At 37.3% G+C, this 18222-nt stretch overlaps 1 protein-coding gene across 1 annotated transcript in view; it reads right to left on the bottom strand.

Annotated features, from left to right (window-relative positions):
* LOC139710298 (arrestin domain-containing protein 3-like) overlaps positions 1 to 17613 on the bottom strand; it is a 34775-nt gene extending 17162 nt beyond the window's left edge. Inside the window, exon 1 of the mRNA XM_071622225.1 lies at positions 17499 to 17613. Coding sequence (XP_071478326.1) covers positions 17499 to 17613 — 115 coding nt within the window. The remainder of the gene's footprint in view (positions 1 to 17498) is intronic.
* Positions 17614 to 18222: the final 609 nt, after the last annotated feature.

Raw genomic sequence — 18222 nt, 5'->3', positions numbered from 1 at the left:
CGTGGGCTCGAGTGACGTATAAAGCCCGCCGCACGATCAGACCGGTCGTACGACCTTAAGACCGGAAGTGAGACAGGAAGTGAGTTTCCAGATTTCTAATCATTGCGCAACATAAAATAATATAGCATGAACGACTGATCGCGCCACAGCAGGTGTAGTCAACAGGTAAACACGGTGGATAGATTAATGCAGTCCTAAAAACATTTGATAGTTCAAGTGCAATTGCATATCAGATTACCACTCATTCGAGGCCATATTATGGGGTCCATCCAGAGATTCGAGTCAAACTCTTATGATGACAATTTTCGGTACAGCTTTTTAATCTCTTAATTGTGATTTTACTTTGCAATATCGCTACATTCCCATTACCATGATTACGTTATTTACTGAGCAGTATTGAACTTGGTCACTGATGTTACGAAAATTGGAAGAAAGTACAGAAATAAACTAAGCCAGACAAAAGCAGAGCAAACCAAGAAATTGTCATCACAAACATGTTGAACACAGGGCTCCGTGCAGGGTAGCACGTGTGCATTGACTGCTAAGTACACAGTCAGTTTGTATTGAGGATATTAAAGGGATACACTCGTATACTAACATGTTTGTGGGTGGATGTATTCGTTTGCTTGTGATGATGTATGTGTAATTGTGTGCGTGATAGTGTTTGTGTGTGTGTGTGTGTGTGTGTGTGTGTGTGTGTGTGTGTGTGTGTGTGTGTGAGCGCGTAGGTGGTGTTGGCACGAGCACTGACATGAGTTGGATGTCTATAGTAAACAAAAGTAAGCGAGATAAAGCGACTGTAGTCATGAAAACTGCGCTGCAGAGTGTCGCAAGGTATATCTCGTTTGAGAAAAGATTTCGTCCTTAAATTGAGATTTATTGCATATATGTCAATACAAGGACTTAGAGTGCATCTTATAGCTCGGCAGCCTACAGATATGGTTGGATGAAAGTCGAATGCTTATATCCACATGTCGTTGAAATGCAATGGCGTAAGCAATGAGAAATGTGCCCTCCAAAGCAAATAACAACCCCCCCCAAATAATAACAAAAAAAAAGATGGAGAGAGAGAGAGAGAGAGAGAGAGAGAGCGCAGGGGAAGGAAAAAATTCCTTTTTCACGCATCTTAAACCTCAAGGAAAACAAACTCTTCTTGCTTATTTTTACCCCTATCGACTTCTCCCGCGAAATCTCTTGTAGCTGAACACTAAGATAACTGCGAAATCCGTCAGCCAATTTGGCGATCGATGAGAGAACGTGCAGTCGAGCGCAAAATAGCCCGGCAGAATTGGATTGGAGTCAAATTGAACGGAAATTTGAGGACCAAATACAGTGATGGCTTTTCCCATTCATGCTGCAAATATTGGTACTTTACAACATGGGTCACGTAATAAAATCCGACCATTCAATGCGCTGGTGAGTTAGCGCAGAGGGGAGACAAAATAACCTTTCTTTCTCTGTCCCTCTCCATTGATTGAAATTCATTTGAGTCGAGGCTAGTTGAGTTGAGTCCAGTTTAGTTTATTTCAGTTATAAAGACAGAAGCAATATCACAAGGGTTGGTCATTTTCTCACAATAGTTATGATGAAGCGGGAAACTTTAGGTAAAGAAACTTGCAGTATAAATAGTCCACACAATGCATGTCAAAACAACATGTATTGCTACATATACTACATGTACTAAGAAGACGACATTGCATGCTGTGGAACACAGTGGACAAAACCCACATGAAGTGCCTTTACAGGCGCATATAATACGTATATATACGTATTTCAACATTTTGTGTTCAGTATGTTCTATGCTTGCTGCAATCAAAATGCATGGTTAAAATAATACATCTTATTTTTTCACTTGCTGTATTACTGTCAATGATTTTGTTATTTCTTTGAGAAAAATAGAAATACAAAACTGAACTGAACTGAACTAAATATTACTTATAACTCATATTACGCATACATTATGTATGATGAAGTATATATATACAAACAATATATATATATATATATATATATATATATATATATATATATATGATCTTTTAAGGTTCTGGTACTTCCCTTGCTCGTGAAGGGATTATAGAAACACATGAAAAATTTCTCCCGATCACATAAGGCGTTACCCTTCAGCACGTTCTCATCTACGGTAGATCTCACTGCACCACCAACATTCATTCATTCCTTCAAGACACATTTTCTTCCCCTCATTTCCCCCTCCCCATGATACCCCCCCCCCACCACCCCATTTCAGAAAGACTGGAGAACGAAGGAAGAGAAGAGGAACATAAAAAAGTTGCTACAGACAAACAAAGAAAGAAAAAAACGTTAGAGTGTATATTTGTAAGAGAAAACGTTAGTAAGAGAATGGTATAGGTATGATAGAAAGTGGAGGAGATATAAGTAGACAGAGAGAAAGAGAAAGAATACATATATATATACATATATATATATATATGACATATTTCTATCTCACTCTCTGAGTGAATAACAGAAAAGATTGAATTTAAGTAAGATTAGAGGGAATCTTGGGTAAAAATGTTAATTTTTGGAGTGACCTCAGGAACCCCTCAAAGATTTTTTGAGTGATCTTTGAGGTCACTCCAAAATAAGTGAAAAAACACACATTTCTTTCACTTTGAATTTACTACGATTTCACTCTAACTCCACGCTTTTCTGAAATTTACCCCCTCGTAAGTGAAAGTTTTCACTCTTCTTGTTTTTAGAAAGGAGGTAGAGAGATAAGGGAGGGAGAGATAGGTAATTCCTGGCAGTTACAAGACGCGATGTTTCATAACGTGCCTTGTCAGACTGAGACCGCTATAACCCCACCCGAGTGGGATTTAAGCGGAGTGCAGCTATCTCGGCTAACCAAACAGCCGATCCGGCTGGGCGGTGATCGAGGGAGATGAATTGATGAGTGACAGAACCGAGGCATGCAGCGGCCAATGTGCCATAACGAATCATTGCTGAAACAGTTGGACATTTTCTAAAAATTACACCCCACAGAAAGCTCTGCGGTGCCCTCTGTCTAGTGCTTTCATCGTTGCAGCAACTCGATGGCTGGCTTGACTGGAATTCATAGCATATATGACATTCACCATCAAAGTTTTGTCTGATTTCATGGGCAAACATGAGAACGTTAAAGTCCTGACTCCTTTTCATTGGTGCAAACAGTTTTGTGGATGACGTCAGACATGTCGTATTATATCAGACCACATCATTGTGACCATGAATCAAATGTTACGGTCATAGCATGAGATTTCTTACTTAGTTTCAATTTACACTATAGATAATATATAGTTTAAGAATAATGCCCAGTATGTTCAAATTGATCGCATTGCTATCTGTACTTATGTATATTAACGTTTGTTGGAAATAAATGTCATTGAACTGAGCTGAACTGTACTAGAAAAGTCTCTGTGCATTTTAGATCTTCAATACGACCTATTGCATTACGGGCTGGGTTCGGTTTTTTTTAGGGGGGGGGGGGGTTAAGGAGCACCCCACTTTGCATTCATTTCCATTGGTAATGGTTGTTGTCAGAAGGATCTCACTTGCTGAAAACTATTTTGAGCTGTGTCCCAGTTTAGCGATAAGAGACGAATCCTCAACCTATTTGCGAAATGCAATCGAATTTCTCAGCGCTCGTAAAATGTCCCCTTCACACATAAGCTCATATCTCAAGCTATGGCTTGAAAATATAATCTTATTCTTAATTTAAAAAAAATCTATATGCTATATTCCGTTTACAAATAGATATATAATTTCGATTAAAAAAATCCGCTGTTTCTCAAATAACTTTATACATAAAAGCATCGTCTGTGTTGTTACAAATTGACACATCGATTATTAAATGCATTTTTTCTGTGTTTATCCGTATCTTATTCTCCATATCCACAATGTTAGCATCTAACGTAGATTGCAATTGCCAGTTTTAGATTAGTTGCTTTATTTTTGTTTGTTCATTTTCCATCTGAGAAGATGGCTGGATAACCCATATTTAGCTATGCTAAGCTGGTCTTCCATGGGGTCCAGTTGGATGTGAGGTGGGACCACTTCATAGGGTTAAACACCCTGCTCTCTGTGATGAATGAATGAAGCGGGATCTTTTACGTGCATGAGTTGTGACTCTCTCATACACGGGACCTCCATTTTACGTCCTATCCGAGGAACAGAGTGTTTTGCCTCTTGCTTGAGGGGACGGTATGATTACACACAACATTGCTCAGTCCAGACTCGGGTTCGAACCCGGATCCTTAGGACCGTGAGGCAGACGTGCTACCGACTGAGCCAACTCATCGCCCTTTGTCAGGGAGGCTGCCAGATTTCGATTGTACAAAGATTTTAGGTGAAATATTCAGAACGATTTCAAATAATATTTTCCGAAATGTCCCAGTTCTGTCTACCTATTTTGTCCACCTACATGTTTGGGAAAAAAGTACATTGAATTGAATCAAAATGCTCTATGAGAGGGTATGATAAAAATAAACAACTCGCGTATCACGTAAATACCTCTGCTTTGAGCTTAGAGGAAAATATGCACACGCATCGCATTTTGAATTCTCCGTGTGAGTCGATGCAAGCATGGTAAATTCACTGAGATGAAGATGTCCACCATGAAAACAGACGGTGTATATCTGAATGTGTGTGTGTGTGTGTGTGTGTGTGTGTGTTTATGACTGTGCATGTGTTTGTGTGTCTGTCTATGTGTGCGTGTGTGTGCATGTGTGTCGATGTTTGTGTGGATGCCTTGTGTGTCTGTAGGCAGTGTGTGCCTTGTACTGGAGTACGTGTGACGTCATAACGAGATTCCCTCAACGCCTGTGATGTCACACTGCGACCGCCAAAAAGCCGGATACCCGCTGATAGCAGCGGGGGCCGGTCGCACTTCCCCAGAGATAACACTGACATGACTGCATTACTTCACCTCATGCCTATTGAGATATCGTGCCATTTTCTCCCCTCCTTTTAACGCTGCTGCCCCGTAGGACAGAATAAATTGAGCGTGCCTGGCCCGGAGTGATGGCCTCTCCTAACGCATACCACCTCTTGGCACAGACAACAACGGTTATGACAGTTTTTATAAAGATGACAGTCGTATGGAAGACACAAAACACCATTAGCTTTACAATTGATTATACAAAGGATGAACGATGATTAGTTTCAGGTATTCTTGACTATTCGCCCAGCCGCAGAAGGAAGTAAACGACATCGAAGGGTAAAATTGAATTGAAGTCGGAGTGCGTGTGTGTGTGTGTGTGTGTGAGAGAGAGAGAGAGAGAGAGAGAGGGAGAGAGAGGGAGAGAAAGGCAGAAAGATGCAGTGGAAAAGATAATGAACGGAAGCGGACTGTGATAGAGGATTTATAAGAATTTACAGAGAGGAGGAGCAACGTTATTAGAGGTATAAAAAACAAATAACAGAGGATACAGTATGCAAGCGAAGGGCCAACATTACGCATCACGGCCGTCCTCCTACAATTGAGCGTAATATCTCTTTCTCTCTTTTTTTTCTGTAGTTATCCGTACACACACACACACACACACACACACACACACACACACACACAGATAGCTATAACAGTCAGAAATCTTAACAAATTATTGACTTCTTCTGAATTCATTATGTAATATCTATGAGCTTTTGACGAATGATACTAAATGTGATAATGATTATATAAGATAAGTAATGCCTGTATATTCACAGATAAATAATTTTACATAATTTTACGTATTTCTTACTTGTACCGAATTCTTGGTATTCAAATAGATGGATATTATTCAGTCATAACAGAGTATGTTCTACTTGAAAGTAAATGAAAGAATACAGGGAGCGAGGGTGTTTTGAAACATTCTAGCGGGCGGAGGGGGGGGGGGGGCATTATTAAACCCAGCATCGCGATGAACAAATCAATGAAGTTATCAAGTGAATGTTTCAATAATGCGGGACGTGCTGTGTTAGCACCCGCCTGCCATTGCTGCTGAAGGGGAATGCCATTCCACTTCATGTCCAGTTTCCATGGCCATCTTCTCTACACCATCATAGCACTGCATTTTTCATTTCCATCGAGGGACGTGCATGAGTGTTGCAGAAAACCACAGCTCTCATGCACAGGCAATCGTATGAGAGCTGCATCAAGTGATAAGGCCTATGACACATCCATACCATTACATATCTAATATCCCACTATAGTTCAATTTAACATCACGTTCCCTGAATATCGGGTCGATCACGAGAAAATAACTTTAAAGCATCATACTTTGAATTCCTTTCCCTTTCATAGATTTTTATTTGGCTATTGTGAATTGCATAGATGCAACCGAATACTAATCAAATGCACTATATGCCGAGAGTAGAGAGGTGTTGAAATGCCTGATGCAGCAGCTTCAGAGAAAATTGTCAACTACGGGAATGCCAGCAGACTTTACAGAAATATTCTTAAATCAATTGAGAATTCTAAGCCATCCGTTATATACTGTTGTACCCCGGGACTTTGCCTCTTTGGCACTGGTTTATCTTTACTCTTTAATATCCATTGTATTATGATAAATGTGTTTTTTGAAGTCGTCAGTATGATGTATTCTATTCTAACTTTCCTTTTCTCCATATTTTGCTGATCATATAACAACTATTAGAGTTCTGTTTTCATTTAGCCTTTAGAAATATAGAGTAAATTTGGAACTGTTATTTAAACTTTGACAATATGAAGCTGTCAAGAGATTTATAAAAAGGTTACTTCGACTCCTGAGGTGCAGAAGAAAGTTGACTAAAATACATCTGCCATCTACTGCAAAGAGACGAAACTTCCTCAAACTCTGTATAGATGCATGCACCTATTCCTCGAAATCCTAAATGTGAAGGGTCGCACTCAAGATGATAATTAATTGCCAAGATCTTTCTCTTCTCTCTGTCCCATCACATTTATATCTTTCGACCATTGCATTTAATTTGGATCTCAAACCGAACGATAATAGAATGGAAATTACCCGTAAGTACATCCTGTCCTCAGATTGAACTTTAGTCTTCATGCGGTGACTTGTTAAGTATAGCTCACGTTTGGCAATGAATACACTTTCTGCGATGATTTAAAACACACAGAAAGAGGCATCCTTAGATGAATAGATTGGGTAAGTTAAAAAATAGCTCATAAAGATTTACGTTTAATGTGTTTAACGTTATAATACGGCGACTTGACAGCTCATCCAGAGACAAAAATAAATCTCTTCACCACATAAGCACCAAAATAATATCTAATTAAATTTTTTACAAAAAACACTCAGTCTAAGACTAACTTCCAATTAAATAGATGGGCTGTGGTGACAAAAAAAAAAACACCTCATGATATCAAAAACGTTACCATTACCTTTCCATTATCCGTCACTCCCATCCACATTGAACTTAAAATGAACGCCAGAACTGTCTCATATTTCATGTAAATTGCTGCGGAGGAGCGTATACTGACTCTTTATACAGTACAGTAACGCACTCCCGGGTAATGTATTTTCAGTTTGTACATGAGCTCAGGTGGAGAAAATAAAATAGAATCAGAATAGACACTTTCAGTTATGTACGAGGGTTGAAATGATAACACATCATCAGATATAATTTTTCCTGTGACTGACTTAAATACACTGATAGTTTGCAATTATTCACTCATCCAATACCTGAGTTACAACGTTGTCCAGTGAACTGATGTTAGGACCACAAATCCATCACCTCAAAATCTTTGCAAAATCGCCATTGATTGCCTTCTTATTGATCAACACAAACCACGCATTTTGCACATTGCTATAGCATGCAAATGTTTTGTAAACGCCTTTCACAATGAACCTTCTTATAGGGACTATACCCATCAGAAAACAGTCACACCAAAATCTAGTACAAAGACGAATCCGTTGCATGTATTGTATTTCGCTTTATATATATATATATATATATATATATATATATATATATATATATATATATATATATGTATGTATATATATATATATATATATATATATATATATATATATATATGTATATATATATATATATATATATATATATATATATATACACGTCTAGACGGGAAAATCGGGTTTCGCGTAGGCAAGCTCATTATTATGATGACGGCCTTTAATGACAGAATTATAAAAGGAACACATAATTTGCGCAAATTCGGAAGAAGTAAGCCGGTTCAATGTATTCTGAGAGTCATATCTGTCTCTATCGTTGTCAAATGGTGACACATAAATCCACTGAACTCTCCTTAAATGACCTGTAAAATGCAGCCGGCAGTAATTATCAGCGTGTCTCCGAGAATAAGATTTCTGGAGCGAATCTTTGCAGACGACTCGAAGAATTCGCTGCAATAGAAGTATAAGTTGTAAATGTAAGGAAAATATGTGACCATGCATCACAAAATGAACATAAAGTCGCACACACTGATTTTGCGTGAGGACTGAAAATAGGTGAAATGGGTCAACCGAGCCGATCTTGACTTTTTCATATTTTCTAAAAGAGCAAGTCTTCTTCTACATTATGCTAAAATTTGGGATCATAAAACAGGTGGGAAAGTGTGTTTTCTAACAGTTTATCTCGAACATTTTTGGCAGAATAGTGTGATTAGGTGTGTCTTTAGAGTCCCTTTTTCATTTCTGAAAAACCTTGTACACACTCTTCACTTTCAACTTTAATAACTTTTGATAGGATAGTGCTACTGCTTTGAAAGTTGGCATTAATTATGGACAGAATGTGTTAATGAGGTATGCTTAATTTCAGCTTAAGCTGATAATCCCTTCATTGTTGTTACTCTGGTGGTTTACTTCCTGTTTTTTGTCCCATTCATCGCACAGCCAGCAGGGTTTGGTAAAGATTAAGCGCTTGAATAGACACTGTACTTCAGAGCCTCTTTTCTAAGTTCACACTTTTCCTGAGTTTGTGCTTTCTTTCCAATTTTAGATAGGTTATACATCATTTTAAAGCTTAAAGTCTGCTCTTTCAGAATATAGTCTTAACTAAAAATTCATGTCTGGCGACTTTTTGTTTGTTTTGTGGTGCAGGGTCACAAATGTAGGTAAAACAGGGCGGTGAATTGCTATCGTGCCACCAAATTTCCGAAAAGATTATCTTTTGGTGGCCCGATAGGGCAACTAAGATTTAAAACGGTTTACTATGTTTCTTTTTATTTCGGCCAATACATTTCTTTTTCAGGCCACCAAAATTTCAGATGTTAAAAATTTTAGGGTCCCGAGTAGGCCACCAGAGCCACCTGCTTCGGAATACAGATTAGCAGAGAATGCGTTTATTCTAACGGCATATCCAGTATCAATAGTAATACTTGAGGATGTCTTTAGGTTCAGAAAAACAAATTGGAACAAAACAGGAACAACAACAGTTAATTCGTCGCAGCGCATGTGAGGAATTATGCCTGTAGTGCGGCTGCATGCCTTGTGCAGCACAAATCCAGAGATTACTTCGAATGCCTAGAGGAATATGTACATTTTATCACATTCATGACATTGTTCTGGAGAACCTGCATGCCATGTTTTTTCGTCTTCGTCTACGCAGCAGACACATTCCCTAATTGAGCTCGCAGATGGTTTTGCCTTGCAAGGTACATTATCAGATAATAAGAGACGAACGGATAATGACGAAGTTCGGTTTGCATTGAAATAAAAAAGAGAAGAAGAAAAGCTCTTTCTGCGATGCTGAAGAGCTCGCGGCGTCTTTCTCTAGTCAAGGCAGATGAACAAAAAAAAATCTTCGTTTAAGTGTCTCAAGGAAATCTTACGCCGACAGCCTGTCATAAAAGCTTGCCAAGAGACAAAAACGAAGAAAAAATAATGGACCTCGCTTGATGCTTAACCCTGGCAATGGTTAATGCTTATTAAGTGGCTCTTCGCCGATAAAGCATATCCTCTGTAAAGAGCTTTCCCAGGAGAGAAGAAAGGAAAGAAAAAATGCAGAAAAAATAACAAACAGAAACCAAAACCGAATCTTAAGCAACTGAGAGTCAAACACTGAGATAAAATGCCGCAAAATTAAAGAGAACATCGGAGGTAAGTAAAAGTGTCAAGAGACAAATGAAGTCATTATTGAAGCAAAGCATAATCCTTCTCACACCATTCCTTTTCCACCCTCCTATCACTATATTGGGGTGTCCGCGAGGTGTGCAGGTCCATAAAAAGGCCATAATCCACCACCGTATCCACGACCTCATTTTTTCGCTTACTTTCTTTTCATTTCCTGCAGTTTTCACGAGTGCTAGAACAAAGAGCAATATCAGTGCAAGGCTCTAGGCGATGATGTGAAATAGCCATATGAAAATTACGGTTACGAGGAATTCGAAGATTATCACGGGCTCTATCTATGCAAAGGTCTTCTTTCTCTCATTTTTTTTTTTTTTTTGGTTTGTCTTTATTAGAAGTAGTGTCAATATTTGTTCGGGAGATATTACATTCAAGCCTAGAATGGAGTGGAGATATATATAGAGAGTAAACTTTATGATAGTTTAATTGGTATGATGAAAAATATAACATGTGATTATGATAATGATGATTCCTGGGAATAAGAAGAGGTTGAAGGAGGGGAAGTGAAGAAGAGGATGGTAAAGTTTATAAGGAGGGGAAAAAGAGAAGATGAAGAAGAAGAAGAAGAAGAAGAAGATGAGTAGATGAAAAAGAAGTTGATTTTTTAGTAAGGTTATTTGAATAAACAATATAAATTATTTATGAAATTAAGAATAGTGGTGTTAGAAATTGAAATTGTAATATTTGTTTTGTGTTTTGTTAATGGTAAAGGTTAATTTTATTGTGCAATACTTAATATTTGTTAATGAATGTTTGTTTATATTTTAATGTATTCATATTGATTCATGTAAGATGTCCGCAATTCAGCCTGCGGGCTGCAATGGATGTTATTCAATAGATATATACCTTCCAATCAAATCAATCAAATATAAGGGTGGGGATTTGCAGGTATTTTATTCTATGCGTGTGTTCTTATCATTACTGTCGAGTACACGCAAAAAGAAAAAAAAAACATTCATGATTAATCGCTTTCCTTGTAGGAACACGACAGGCTGAGACATGAAAGTGTATATAGCAAGTGTAACAATGTCGATCCTATGTTATCGGTTATTGTGCCCCCAGTTTTTATCGAAAACTACTATAGTTTGATGATATTTGAACTACTAAAATAGTTATAAAATACAAAATACTTAGTACTCCAGTTGAGGAAGAAACTATGTTGTTGTTTTTTTCTTCAAATAAGTGGAATTTAATTCAAACCACCTCAACATAATATACAGACTATCTTTAGCCATGAAATGAAATTGGGCGATGAGGAATAAATGACAGGTTAATATATCAAAATTCATAGGACTCTAGCGTTAGTGTGTATGATTTGATATAGATCCAGAAGCCCTGGTGAAGAAGGAAAAGGGAATTGATAGTCAGGAGGGGGTGTCCCTCTCTCATCTGATCTATGAATAAGCATTTTTAGGAATGGTAGTCAGGGGCGGATCCTGGAATTCCGTAAAGGGTAGGGGCGCAAAGCGGTTTATGGTGTCACTTCCGGGTTTATTCAGCAGAGCAAAAATTGTTTTTATACTTAAAAAAAATTAAAGGGGAAGCGCACCGTCCCCTTCAATTTTTCTTTTTACTTCTTTTACAAAAACAAAACAAAACAACAACACAGAAATCAAAATTAAAGGGGGGGGGGGGGGCCGTGGGCCCCCTCCTGGATCTTCCACTGGGTAGTTGCCGCGCTCCCTGTCCGTAAATAATTCACAGCGCGTCTTGAGCAGACGACACCTTCGCTGGCTGCTATGTTCCAATCAATCCACCAGTTGTCATGACAACAAGGATGCAGATCTCATGGTGAGACAAGCATCAAGTATATGCCAAGGTGACAGATTTGATATCTTCTTTTGATCTCAAGGCATTCGAGAAATGAAGGTAGTGAACTGATCTTCTTATCAATAGTGTTTTAAGTTGCATTTCCACCATTGACAATCTGTTCTATATCCCTTCGTCTATTTAATCACTATTCAGACTGATTAGTTTATTTTGCCTTGCGCTGTGTTAATATACATTCCACAATTCATATGCAATAGCTTGTTGTGTTATTGTTGTCATTTTCTTTTTTTTTTTAAAGGCAGGAATGAGAATCATGTTGATAACACTTTTTTCTATTCAAGCACTATTCTGACTGTTTAATCTGTTTCGCTTTGTGCTGTATCTATATACTTTCCACAATTATTCATGTGCTATAGTCTGTTGCATTACTTTTGTTATTTTTATGCAGCATTGAGAATCATGTCGATAACCCCCTTTTCTATATAGGCTCTCTCATCTGTTTCGCCTTTCGCCGTGTCCATACGTCTGATAATTTATTCATTTTTCTTTATAAACAATGTCATCTAAACTCTTTTGGTTATCATACAATTGGTGCATGATACTATCATTATTGCTTTGTTCTCTTCGTGGCATATTTGTCAGAGAGCCTACAGAAAACTTCCTTCAGAAATTTCGCGGTAGATATGTTATTATTTTTTTTTTTACTAGACTATGCAGTCAGAGTAAAGAAAATGTCAAAAAGTAGGAGAACACCGGCTGTTCTCCTAACTTTCCCGTTTTCTATAAATATTGTGAATTATTATCATTGTGTATAGAAAATAGGCGCTACGGATTAACGTCTGCTTGAGCCACGGCATCTCCAAGAATTTTCCCGAAACATCAGGCCGGCATAACTGGACATATTTTTACCGTTAGGCATAGATATTTAAACGTTTCCTACAGTTGCGACATGACTGAATGGCCAATCCATGAACGAGTAGTGCATTGTCCCCCCCCCCCTTTTTTTTTTTTTGCGCTGAGCCCTCTCATCATTTTGTTTAAATGCACCTTCCCCGAAGGCTGTTTCACCGGGTCAGTTAACTCCAAATTGCTGCTTGCTATCGACCCATGAAAATGCATGACTGTTTCGCCACATACTTTCCACAATGTTCCAGCATTATAGGAGATATCCTCTTGTTTGTAGCGGTCTAAAGGGATCATATATTTTTATTTCGAGATTGATAATGGTTAGCCAATTTTCGGCAGCTATATGTGTGTCTGTGTATATAATTGTTGCCATGAATGGTTAGAAATGTCTGCCCACATGTTTTCTTTCGCACTGAAGTTAAACAAACGAACAAACATACTAAATGCTGCCAAGTAAGGGGTTCGATCTTGTTAATACATTCTTGTACATCAACATTACCACAAAGAATCACGGTGTGTCTATCGTAATACATAGATCCCCAAACTGATGAACAAATTAATGCATTTGTATATTGTTGATCAGTGAAACATAAAAAAAGAAATGCAGACCTAATGGTCCGCAGCATCCACGTAACGCAGTGAATTTCAAAGTGATTTGACATTTGCGCTAGCGCGCTCCAGAGTGGTGTGGTACACATAAATATAATATATATGTATGCAATTTTTTCTTATTTTTCGTGTTTTTTCCTCTCTTATCAGCCGATTAGATTTCGTTAGAAACAACTCTGAGACGTCAGACCTGTATACCCATGGCCTCCGGTGATTTTACACTTTGAAAGCAGAGCTTGTGCCAGACGGATGGTATTGCATCTTCGCTGTAAACACAGTCATGGATTTTCCCTACCCTTGTAAGATGGTGAGGGTCAATAATGGTTGTCTCTGATTATTGTCTTCAAATTGAGCATAATTATGATACAAGATTAAAAAATGACATGAATTATAAACCAACAAAAATCAGATTTGAAACTGGTAAACACTCCATGTCATAACAATCCGCGGCAGTATAATTTGGAGAAGATTTCCGCAGGATGTAAAAAAGATAAACACCCGTAACGCTTTTCGGAAATCATTACGAAAGTATCTCTTTATGATCCCCTATGAAAACCTATAAATATGTACATTATAACATACTCCTGTTGACTGTAAATACGTTATATTGTAATCTATATCATTGAAAGGACTAGCCTCAACGAGCCTGCACGCTATTGCCGGTTCTTTTTGCCGAACTGTACTTGAACTCTTGACTGTTGTGACTATGTTGACGATGTTTGTTTGGTGAATAAATTTCATTTCATTTCATTTCATTTCATTTGTTTGGTAAATAAATTTCATTTCATTTCATTTCATTTCATTTCATTTTTTTGATGATTTACCCAGGAGAGGATAGCATATTTGTAAGCATCTGAACTACTTTCCTTAACCCAACGTATTAAAAAAAACCGTACTGATATTGTTTTATAAGTGTATTTCCTTTCTGACACTATCTTTTTTTATTCATAGTGACACAGAGTCGCAAATACTCCGTATAACGTGCATTATTTTATCAGACAAATCAAGGCTACACAATCAGTTTTTATGTGTAATACTTCCTAAATTGATGGCTACACACATAATGGTGTCCGAGGAGATAGTAATGCATTGGGAAATGGGTTGTAGGATATTTAAAAAACAGATTTGCCGAATATTTCCTACTGCTCTTTTTAAACACGTTGTTGGAGTTGGTGTTATCTCAAGGCTATATTGTGTCTGACGCTGTCCGATTTACTTATTCTCTTTTATCAATTGATAGTATAAGAGACTTCTTCTTTTGTGTGCTGACGGAAATAAATGAAACCAGACAATGGAAGATAAAAATATCTCTCACTGTCAGCTATGCCTTTAAATGTAATTAATTTAAGGCTGTAAGAAGTGACATGTTACTCAAACAGGATTACGTTACGTTTCTCGGCATCGATGTTCTAATTAAGACAAGAGGGATTTGCGCAATCAAGGACAGCAGTAGTATTATACACGTTTCAATATGGACGCACTAACGCTGTGCGAACACACGTACACAAACATCGCATTGCACGCTCGCGCACGCTTTTTTTACATTATGGTCATTACACGCATCGTGTCGAGGAATCTTCTTCGTTATGTATTCTTGCTAACGGGATTAATTACTGTTTAACAATTGCATCGGATCATTAAACGACAACACAGTAGTCTAATTATCACATGAAGAGGCATTGCGCTTGACACTTGACCTTTCAAATCTAATTAATTCATTAAGTCGTGCATCTTTCGCGGATACAAGTTCAATTGAAACCTTATGTCGGCACTAACCGAAACAACGCGCCTGAATTATGGCAATGCAAGCAAATATAAACTTAAAAGCATGTTCCTTTTAAATGATTAAAGAAATGGTTGGCCTTAAGGTCTGACAAGCAGCGGGGGAATATTTCTATGGTAGTTCCCCCCCCCCCCCACTTCGTATTGTAAAGGTAACCTTTTGAGGTAGAGAAGTCGCAAGAAGTCAGACATGTAATCAACAGCTGATCAAACAGACAAAGAACATGATTATGTAAGTATGTATGCAGGTATATACATAATGTATTTGTATATTTGATATATAATGAATATATATATATATATATATATATACATGAATATATATATATATATATATATATATATATATATACATAAAGAATTTGATGGCAAAATGGGCTAAGCGCTATTTTTAAAACATTTTAAAGTAAGTCCATAGATAGAGCCAAATAAAACCTTTCCAGTGACACTTCACTTATAACATGGCAAGGAATATTCTTGAAGTTATGATTAAAAATCATCCCAAATTTCCCATCATTTTCTCTTTTTTTTTACATCTTTGATAGGAAATATTGCAAATTTCAAATTCAATTTTAGAGTGAAAAAGTTTTTATACATGCATACATACATTACTCTTAAAAATCGTTTTCTTGTCATTGTTTATGCGACCATTCAAACAAAACAGATATTGTGCATAATATGCAATACCGTATGTTACATTGCATGTTAAGCTAAAGCGTGCTTTATAGTACATTCCGACCACTCAATGAAGTAAAAAGCTACAGAAAGGGAAGAGGGAATGGGAAGGATGGGTAAAAAAAAAAAAGACAGAAGAAAGAAAGAGGGATTAGGCCTAAAGTAAGGCAGACGAATTAAGAGCCTGACAGAAAGAGAACATCGCCTAAAGGCAAAGTGAAATGTCTAAATTTCACCATCCGGGAGAAAGATTTATCTCAAACTTTGAGGTACATTAGCAAATAATCGTGGTGTAATTGATCAAACTGTTTTCTCGCGTTTTCTTTAGGAATACATGTATACGGTAAAACTGTTAGCTTAACATACAAATGGTAAAGTAATGTAAATGTACAATGATAGGGCCTCATCCACGTCAACCTCTGCTTATGATTACGGTCCCCTGTATTGATTCCTTTCTTGTTCACATATGATTAGGGTATGCATTATAATGTTGATATTTTCTTAAATGTCATCAGGGACGGTATCATTGTGACAATTGTCAATTCCTATACTGACTTGTATGTTTTACTTTTGTTTCTGTTTTCTTTTTTGTTGTTGTATACTTTTACTATCAATTTGTATTGATTCGTCACAGTACTTGGAGAAAAAAGAGAAATAAAACTAAACCACACCAAACTGTAATCATGCTGTAGATTCGTATTCCAGAGCTCAACATCTTATTTCATCGTCATATTTCATATTGGTATACGTGTAATAATAATATTGATAATAATAATAATAACAATAATAATAATAATAATAATAATAATAATGACGATAATGATGATAAAAATAATGCATATATATATATATATATATACATATATATATACATATATACATATATATATATATATATATATATATATATATATATATATATATACATACATATTGTGAAGTCACAAGTATTGGATTGACACACACGTATTCACCAAACAACCACATAATGCATGCACATCATATACAGTGTGTAGATACCTAATTATTTTGTATGCAGTGTATTAGATTACATGCACCACAAATGCATAATCAGCCCAGGGTGACCCCGGTGAAACAGAATTGCTCGAGGTCTACTTATGTAAATAAAAAGTATTTATAACATTGATTTAAAACATACCATTTATTCAATACGGGAATCCAAAAGATTTCAAGAATCAAAACCTACAATGTATATTATTAGTTCGTGACCGTGTAATATAACGAAATCCATCGGTGCCACCATGGTCACGTGGTACCATTTTGACCAATCACAAATCTTGTCACAAATACACTACTTAATATTATATTTGTGTAGATAATTGTATAAAGTAAGTAAATTTTAATCTCTCTCTCTCTCTCTCTCTCTCTCTCGCTCTCTCTGTACATGATTATATACAAATATCATAGGTGTATAATACATGTGTGTGTGCACGCGCTTGAGAGCGCGTGTGTTTGTAAACAGTGTTTGAGTCATTGGATAATTGGCAGCTGTCACATGATCTAGATTTTGTGCCATCTTACTCCTGTCAATTTACACGTTGGCTCGCCAAAACAACCCTTCATGGCGCGTGCCATTGCAATCAAACAGACAAGGAACCAATTAATGATGAGCGCCCACTGGGTCGATCAAGAGAAAAGGTCCAAAAGAAGTCAATCTCTTACCTCTCAGCAGCTTGGTTTCCGTAAGGTTCACCTCGACGTACCCCGTGATCACTTCGCCCGACTTGTAGACGGCGTGCGTCCGGTTGAAATGGATTTGGAACGTTCTTAGCGTCATTTTCCCTCTTGTTTGTTTTAATCTTTCTGCCTCCTTTCTTGTCTTTTTCTCTTCACTCTTCCTTGTGTTTATTGTTGATCTGGAAAATTTGACCTCCCTGGCGGTGTTCCAGCGATAGCAGGTGGGCAAACGTAAATAAATCAAAGACGGGGAAGGAGCTGAAAATGACGTGTGAAAAAAATGACGATGCCACAGTAAATCAGGGTATGGTTGATAAGGGAGCAATATCGTAGCCGTGAGGCATCCTATGAAACGCTTTGCTAAATGTCAATGCCGTCAGATTTTTTTTTTCCGAGAAACTAATGTGTTCTGATGCGCTAACTCCAAAAGAAGAAAATCCTTGACGTGCTTCTTCCGAACAATTCTTATAAGTCGTATGATGCTGCGTGGGCAACTTGTAGAGAATAACAGTCACATGTCACCCAAAGAAATGCTTTCTTTGTCCATTTTATTTTCAATTTTTTTCTCACTGTACATTGCAGGCAGGTTGCAAATTGATTGCTCACGCAGTGCGATTAAAAAAGAAAAAGAGAATACACCCTTCGGGTCTGTCACGATGAAAGTAACCCTTTAAGTTACTGCGAAGGATGTCACCCTTTAAGTTATCAG

Source organism: Diadema antillarum, unplaced genomic scaffold (assembly GCF_040938485.1).
Source record: "Diadema antillarum isolate AM-2024a unplaced genomic scaffold, OU_Dant_1.0 seq00001520_RagTag, whole genome shotgun sequence".
Classification (NCBI taxonomy): domain Eukaryota; kingdom Metazoa; phylum Echinodermata; class Echinoidea; order Diadematoida; family Diadematidae; genus Diadema; species Diadema antillarum.
The sequence above is the reverse complement of the archived record's forward strand: the minus strand, read 5'-3'. Positions and strand labels throughout refer to the sequence as shown.